This window comes from Cetorhinus maximus, chromosome 4, assembly GCF_964194155.1.
Source record: "Cetorhinus maximus chromosome 4, sCetMax3.hap1.1, whole genome shotgun sequence".
NCBI classification, from domain to species: Eukaryota; Metazoa; Chordata; class Chondrichthyes; order Lamniformes; family Cetorhinidae; genus Cetorhinus; species Cetorhinus maximus.
The window spans coordinates 1,879,752-1,888,099 of record NC_135882.1 but is presented as its reverse complement, the minus strand read 5'-3'; the positions used below and the strand labels follow the sequence as shown (position 1 = coordinate 1,888,099).

General features: G+C 40.5%; 1 protein-coding gene across 4 annotated transcripts in view; it reads left to right on the top strand.

The window, feature by feature from the left end:
• Window positions 1-8,348, top strand: part of dpy19l1l (dpy-19-like 1, like (H. sapiens)) — an 85,831-nt gene that overhangs the window by 2,194 nt on the left and 75,289 nt on the right. For 2 of the 4 annotated variants that reach the window (XM_078539811.1, XM_078539809.1), the window contains exons 2-6: window positions 175-199; window positions 3,798-3,885; window positions 5,557-5,694; window positions 6,347-6,467; window positions 6,558-6,651. In XM_078539811.1, the coding sequence (XP_078395937.1) occupies window positions 175-199; window positions 3,798-3,885; window positions 5,557-5,694; window positions 6,347-6,467; window positions 6,558-6,651 (466 nt within the window). Of the gene's footprint in view, window positions 1-174; window positions 200-3,797; window positions 3,886-5,556; window positions 5,699-6,346; window positions 6,468-6,557; window positions 6,652-8,348 lie in introns of all 4 variants that reach the window. The other 2 variants (XM_078539810.1, XM_078539812.1) reach the window with 1 other exon arrangement.

Genomic DNA, 8,348 nt, shown 5'->3' with positions numbered 1-8,348 from the left:
GTTTCCTGCTGAACCTGTAAACCTTCCTATGTTTCTAACTACAGACCACCGAGCTTTTAACTATTATTTTAACTATTTTATATTTACCTGTTGGAAAAGACGGGTCTGAACCTTCTGGGAGCAATTTTAATTTTTAACCCTCTACTGATTGGTTCTGTTCCTTCTGTTTTACAGCTATCATAGCAGGAATTTTACATTGGTAAGTGTTAACTGATTCCTTTACAAGTGTGTATTTTGAGATTTTTTTTAGGTAGCCTAACCTGTTGTATAGTTACTGATGCATTCCAGTGAATGAGCTTTAGCCCCGTAAACCAGTTGGATTGCTCTTTGTTTTGTTACTTAATATTATTAAATTTATAGTCACCCTTGAATGAAAATTAAAATTTACTTATCATAGGACTTGGGGAATAAGAATAGGCCGTTCAGCCCCTCGAGCCTGCTCCATCATTCAATAAAATCATGGCTGATCTGATTGTGACCTTAACTCCACTTTCAGGCCTGCATCTCCCATAACCCTTGACTCCCTTGTTGATCAGAAATGTATTCAATGACCCAGCCTCCACTGCTCTCTGCGAGTGGTACTGAATATTCTGCTATAAAACAAAATGCTAGAAATACTCAGGCCTGGCAGCATCTGTAGGGAGGGAAATAGAATGAATGTTTCAAGCCATGACCTTTCATCAGAATATTGGTTTCCTTGGTGTTATTCAAGTATTCAGCAGTATAAACTGGACAAGTGTCAAACACTGACAAAAACTATTTAGTGATCGGGCAGCTTGTTATGGTGATGGAAATACAGGCAGTATTTCTGAAAGAGTAGGCACATGGCAGAAGTATTAAAAGCCAAGAGTTAGATAAGAGTGCAGAATATAATAAAGGGATGGCTTTATTACATTGATATCCAAGCTGGTAACAACAGATGATGATGAAAAACCATTCTGTGTTCAATTCAATAATTCACTTTTCCAGGAGAGTTGGGGAAATAAGGTTAGGATACATAAATCTGATCTAAATAGATATTCAGATTTTCCCTCAGCAGTTACTGGGTTAATTTGTTACAGCTTGTAGTTAAGTGCAATTGTGCTAATATTTGCTCTACTTCCCCATAGTTGATTGTGTAACATTTTATTAGGAAATGTCAATTTAAGCAAATAAAACTTTTAATTTGTATTTTTGGTGACGTATTTTGTCAAACTTATCACAGGTCAGAGTCTTATCCGACTAAGGTATTATAAGGGAGATTGGAGAATTTTTTTAATAGGAAGTTTGGATGGAGAAGGGAGAGGGACATTTGAGAGAAGTACAGAATGATACTGAAGCAAGACAAAAAAAGAGATTGGGGTGCCAAGAAAGAACTGGAAGGAGCCCAGTGCATCAGTACAAAATACCAGAACATTCTCCCCATTCTGTAACAGAAGGAGGGGTAGATTGGGAAGAAGTCTAAACCCAAATGCAGGATGAGTACAACAGAGGGGCTAATTAATGTGCTAAAATGCTTGCTTTGCGAATTTTATCAGAGGAAAGTAATATGATTGTGTTGCACCACAAACATGTGTCCTGTGTCAAAAACAAAAATACCTGGAAAAACTCAGCAGGTCTGGCAGCATCTGCAGAGAGGAACACAGTTAACATTTCGAGTCCGAATGACCCTTCAACAGAACTGAGTAAAAATAGAACAGAGGTGAAATATAAGCTGGTTTAAGGCGGGGTGGGACAAGTAGAGCTGGATAGAGGGCCAGTGATAGGTGGAGATAACCAAAAGATGTCACAGACAAAAGGACAAAGAGGTGTTGAAGGTGGTGATATTATCTAAGGAATGTGCTAATTAAGGGTAGAAAGCAAGATGAGCAAGGTACAGATAGCCCTAGTGGGGGTGGGGTGAAGGAATCAAAAAAGGCTAAAAGGTAGAGATAAAACAATGGATGGAAATACATTTAAAAATAATGGAAGTAGGTGGGAAAAGAAAAATCTATGTAAATTATTGGGAAAAAAAGAGGGGGGGAATTCGGAAAGGGGGTGGGGATGGAGGAGAGAGTTCATGATCTAAAATTGTTGAACTCAATATTCAGTCCGGAAGGCTGTAAAGTGCCTACTACTTTCCTCTACATTGGAGAGACCAAACGCAGACTGGGTGACCGCTTTGCAGAACACCTTCAGTCTGTCCGCAAGCATTACCCAGACCTCCCTGTCGCTTGCCATTTCAACACTCCACTCTGCTCTCATGCTCACATGTCCGTCCTTGGCTTGCTGCATTGTTCCAGTGAAGCTCAACGCAAACTGGAGGAACAGCACCTCATCTTCTGAATCAGTAACTGTGTCCTGTGTCATCTGCGCATCTCATGGTGAAGCTGAGATACCAGCTGGGTGAAAAGGCTGAAAGATAATGTGGAAAGAAAATCCATCCCTCAAGGGCACTTGAGTGCACCTAGAAACCAAGGAAGAGTGATGTGGTAGTCATTGTGAGGGCGATAGTAAACACTGGAGACCTTTCGAAGTATGCTTCCTTTGTTCAAGAGGGCTTGGTGGATAAACCACGTGGCTACAGAATAGTCTGATGTCACGAGAAATTCTTAAATCCTAATTCAAGATGAAATTTGGAAGTGTTCAGAAATGTGTGTTAATCAGGGAAAATAGCGCCAATTTGTCAAAGGCATGTCATGTTTGACAGATGTGAAAGAAAGATAACGATTTGAATTTCTTTCGTGTCTTTCATGCTATTAGGCTGTCCCAAAGATTTTCACAGCCAATGAAGCACTTTTCGTAGTGTCGTCACTTGTAATGTAGGAAATGTGGCAGCCAATTTGCATATGTCAAGATCCCACTGAGAGATAAATGATTAGTTAATGTGCTCTAGTGATCTTTTTGAGAAATAAGAAGATCGGAGAATAAAAGAAAAGCGCCCATGATATGAAAACCAAATTTAGAACAGAGGCCAGCCAGAAGGATTCTCTTTACACATTGTGTGATCAACAGGTTGTCAGGTGTGGTTAACTGAGGTTGGGCTACTGGAAAAATAGCCAGTTGCCGTAAGGGGAAGATACTAAATTTGTGCCCTGAAAGGATGAGATTGAGTAGCATTCTTCATTTGAGCTTGTTTTGTCTGTGTTGTGTTCCTGAAAAATAAAACTCCATTAATTTAAGCATTTCCCCAGGGCCTGATGTGCATATCAGAACTGCAGTTTTACTGCAATTCATTTGCTTGCAATGAATTATCTTATTGACAATGGTCTTCTCGTATACTGCTTATAATTGATCTGCCAGCAGTGGGCCATTGAAGACAATATATTGTTGGAAAGCTATTGCCCAGTAAAGTATAAAATCCTTAGAGGGCTTGACAGAACAGGTACTGAAAGGCTATTTTCCCCCAGCCTCGAGAGTAAAAACTAGGAGTCATTGTCTTGCGATAAAGCGTCAACCACTTGGGACTGAAATGAGAAGAAACTTCTTCAATGAGCATGATGATGAATTTTTGGAATTCTCTATCTCAAAGGGCTGAGGTTGATCAGTCATTGAGTATATTTACGGCTGAGATAGATTTTTGCAATCTATCAAAGGGAATGAAAGGATATGGGGATGAGGGGAAAGTGGAAATAAGGTAGCAATTTAGCTGTGACCTTATCTAATGGTGGAACATACTTGAGGGGCTATATAGTCTACCCCAGCTCATTCTAATGTTGGTAACCACCATGCTAGTGATAGAATTAGCACGTGTCTGGTAAATCAGCAGCCACATCTTGGACCTTTTCATTGTGTGAGCAATGTTTAAAACATTCTCATTTTTCTCTAATTTACCATAGGTACCATATATCTAGTCTTTTTGAAAATAATCGACATTTCTCTCACCTTTCAACACTTGAAAGGGAAATGGCTTTTCGCACTGAGATGGTAAGCATTTGAATTGTATTACAGTACTACCAGTGATGAGCCCCTGAGGCTCCAGTATAGCTAGCCTACCTGATTTCACCTAGCCAGTTAAGTCTGCTAAATGGCAGCCAAGTGTTGTCACCAATAGCTAGTGTTCTGAATTAGAAATTATCAACAGACACAATTTCTAATCCTTCTTGATCTGCAGTTTTCACTCTGCTAATTTGTACTCAGTTTCTGTAATAGGAACTGCTTTGCTAGCCCCAGAACCCGCTTCATTTTCCAGGCTACAGATGCAGGTGAATTGTTCTCATTGTGAAAGCGTGAGCTTATTAAAAATAATTTTACATTCCTAAAGAAAGTTGCATTTTGAAGGCGATTAGAAGATTCATGTGATCTGATGTTATTTGTTATAGTTACAAAGGGGGGGGTGGGGCTGATCATAGGTGACTTCACCTACATTTCTGCTTTTCCTTTCCCTTAACTGCATCTGCCAACAACAGTGGGACTGAATTAGGTACCCATGACCTCTACCATCTAGAAGGACAAGGACAGCAGATAGACAGGAACACCACCACCTGGAAGCTCCCCTCCTAGCCCCTCGCCATCCTGACTTGTAAACATATAGCCATTCCATCACTGTCGCTGGGTCAAAATCCTGGAACACCCTCCCTGACAGCACTGTGGGTGTACCTACACCACATGGACTACAGCAGTTCAAGAAGGCAGCTCACCACCACCTTCTCAAGGGCAATTAGGAATGGGCAATAAATGCTGGCCTAGGCAGCGACGCCCACATCCCGTGAACAAATGTAAGAGAAAAGAATCTGTGCGCTACGTGCTACCCTGTTGTGAATCCAGTTGGTTACTGCTCTCCATGATGGAACTCCATGTTCTCTTCCTCTCCCGCCTCTTTATAGTCCAATAAAACAAGTAGTTTGCTCCAGTGTTACATACCAGTTAAAATAAGGCAATCTGGCAAAGACCAGGAATGGAACTAAGCCACTGGGAGCTTGCGATTGGTATTTCTAATCATCAACTGGTTATAATGCTGTTGAAATTGATTTCCATTTCCACCAGATGCTGTGTAAGAATGTGATAAAGAACATAAACTGGGGAAGATTAACATATAGAGACATGAGTGAATCTGGAAATGTTTAGGAACAATCTGTGTGGGCAATGGTAGAAGAACCGAGAGCAGTAAAATCCAGCTGGATGTGCTGTGATGTGGAATTGCGGATAGACCATAATGAGCAAACGTCTGTTGCAGCTGGACAGAGGTGATAGCACAGATGTTGATGGTAGTTTGTAGGGATGTGTCAAGTAAGGTATGCCTGTCTAACCTTCCTGTGCAAAGACCATCCATCATCAGTTGATTAGTAATGAAATCTGTTCATATTGGGAAGCAAAACCAAATGGAATTGTGATTTAAAAAATAAAATCAGATTGACATTTTATAATCCTTCAACTTCTAAAACAGAAGCTGCAATGCAGAAAGGGAGGGCCACTGAACAGCACTGTCAAGAAATTATTACTGAATCGGAACTGTTGTACTTTAACAGGAAGAGTCTTTCCATAGGATTATGATGGAATGAGCTGGAAAACAGTGTGTGCTGTTGGCATTTCAGGATTGTTTGTGGAAAAGTCTGCCTTCGTCATATAATGCTTCTAAATATTTTTTTCTGGTTTTAGGGCTTGTATTATTCTTTCTTTAAGACCATCATTGAAGCACCTTCATACCGTGAAGGTTTAGGTTACATAATGAACGATCGCCTGACTGAATATCCTTTGGTTATCAACACCCTGAAGCGCTTCAATCTCTATCCAGAGGTAGGTTAATCTGCTGGATTCTCTATTTGACATCTGGCTTCAAACCAGGGCCAGCATCACTTTGAGCTCCTGTTTATTTAGCAGGATAAGGATTTAAATAGGCAAAGTGACAACTAAATGGTGAGGAAATTCAGGTATTCTTTAACATTCTCCTGTGCTGTCCTCTTTCCTTGCTCTCCTCAGCCCCACCAACTCCACTCTGCACAAACTCCAACTCATTGAGAACTCCACTTGTGTTGTGCCTTGTACACCCATTGCCCTTGTCCTTTGGTCTTCACAGACTGCAGTATCAAGCTAGCTTCTGTGCTCAGATCCTGGAGATGGTGCAAACCCATAACATTCTGACTGAGCTGAGATTGCAACAAATGGTCATACATTTCATTGTGATTGGGTAAAAAAAATATTGTAGAGATGTTGCTGACAGCTGTATTACTGGTTCATTAGCAAATTATTATTGTGTGTTTAAAACCAAATGTCAGAATTCTATTTAATGCCTTGGTGGTAGCATCATAATCAGGGCTTTATTAGTTAAAGGCCTATTATCTATGATGTTATTTCCAGATGTGCTTTATATGGTAACAGTATGAGGTGCAATGTTTAGTTTAAAATTGCCACTTGTATGATGGGGAAACCTGACCTCTTCTCTGGGTAGGTAGTACTCGGCAGCTGGTATCGCATTTACATCACTGTTGCAGACTTCCTTGGCATTTCAACTAAAATGTGCTGGCGTGTGGACCGAGGGAAGGGCTTCAGTCCCGTGGAGAGTTGTGAAGGCAAGTTCTTAATTTTTTGGCAATTTTTTATTCCCCGTTTTTTAATATTTGTGCAGCGAGAACCTAAAAGTGTTTAATTTTGTTTGACAGGAATGGGAGACCCTGCCTACTTTTATGTAACATTTGTTTTTATTTTAAATGGGCTCATGATGTCACTGTTTTTCCTCTACGGGACGTACTTGAGGTAAGAGAATTTTGCAGTGATATTAGCAAATGAACATGATAGCTTGGAGGTGGAATTGAAATGTTGTTTCTCTGCTGGAGCTCAATATTCACACTGCAAGATTAGTGTTGGAGCAGGTCATTTAGTAATAAATCAATAACTAGGGAGCGTATTGGGCCAGTGACTGAATTCAAGATAGGCTTTTGTTGTCCCTGTGAAAGCTTTATAGAAATTCTTATTTGTAAATAACTATAGGCATTTAAGGTACGGTGAAATACATTTGTTGTCTTTTGTAAATTGTGTTTTGGAGGTTGCATTAGTTTGATTCTTGGTGAAGTCACATATCTCTGCAATATGAGTTAATACAGTGAGTCTCAAATCTAATGGCTGCAGATTTGTGCATAATTGGTTTTGTTACCTGCTGTGAAATTTGTTTGAATCATGACTAGTGTTCCTGTCCTTCTGTCCTCGATCAAACCCCTCCTGTTACTCCAAGATCATTATGAGTGTAAAACAACCCTTGTTTATTTTTTCTGGACAGATGCCTCCTTGGATCCCCCTCGTTGATTCACTTTCCACTCTTGCCTCAACACCAGAAAAGCTTGTGGATCCCTATCTCAAAGACTGCATCTCTCTTATATGTTGCCCCTTTCCCACCCTCCTGTTGAGAACATCCTTACTACAGCTCCCCTTTTTATTTTACTACTTCTCCCTCCTTCCACAGTCCACTTGAAGCTTATTTCTATTATGAGACCCATCTCTTGTTCATTGACCCTCTCACCAACCAACTCATACCTACTCGACTATTTTTCAAGGCTCCACTGTTTGCTGGTATTGTTAATGGCTCCCTCTCTTTAGCCATTATTCCACTTTCTTTCAAAACTTCCATGATAATAGCCTCCTCAAAAACTTTGCTTTTAAGGCCCTACCAGCATGCATTCACCAATCTTCCCTCCTTGTCTAGGGCTCTTGAACATGTCTCTTCAGTCTGCTTTTTCACTCTGACCCAGTATTGAGAATCTCCTAATCATATACTCCATGATTGTGGCACTTATATTCAACCCATTTTGCCAGGGCTAGCTCTTTGAAGGAGCTATTCAATTAGCCCCATCGCCCTGCAAATCTTTCCTTCTGAAGCACTTATCCGATTCCTTTTTGCGAATTGTTATTGAATCTGTTTCTAGGCAGTGCATTCCAGATTATTGTAACTCGCTGTGTAAAAGTTGTTTCCTCATCTCCCTTTTTTTAACCAATTATCCCGAAGAGGAAAGGAATTGGACTAGAAAATGTTAATCCTGTGTCATCACCACCAGTTAAATGAGGATTTACTGTTTAGTGGTCCAGTGAGAAGCTAAACCATGTAAATCAGAGTGTCCCATCTTGGATATCTGGTTTGTGCTGAGTTGGCTGACAGTGACTAGCTGAAGGAGAAGGTAAGGAACGCTGCAATTGGTCTCAGTTACCTGAATTAGGGAGGAGGAAATTGGCCATGCATTCCTGTTCTATACACTGACCCCTGTTGGAGGGTGTTTGTAGCATTGGACTTGGCTGTGTTTCTCTGTACCACTGAATATTCTGCCTACCCTCAACCACCATGGCTTTCCACATTGTAGGAGTCACTACATTTCGGAAGGACTTTGTGATTACGAAGGGGCATCCTGAGGCTGTGAATGATACAATATAAATGCAAGATACAAGCGGACAATTATGGATCTCTA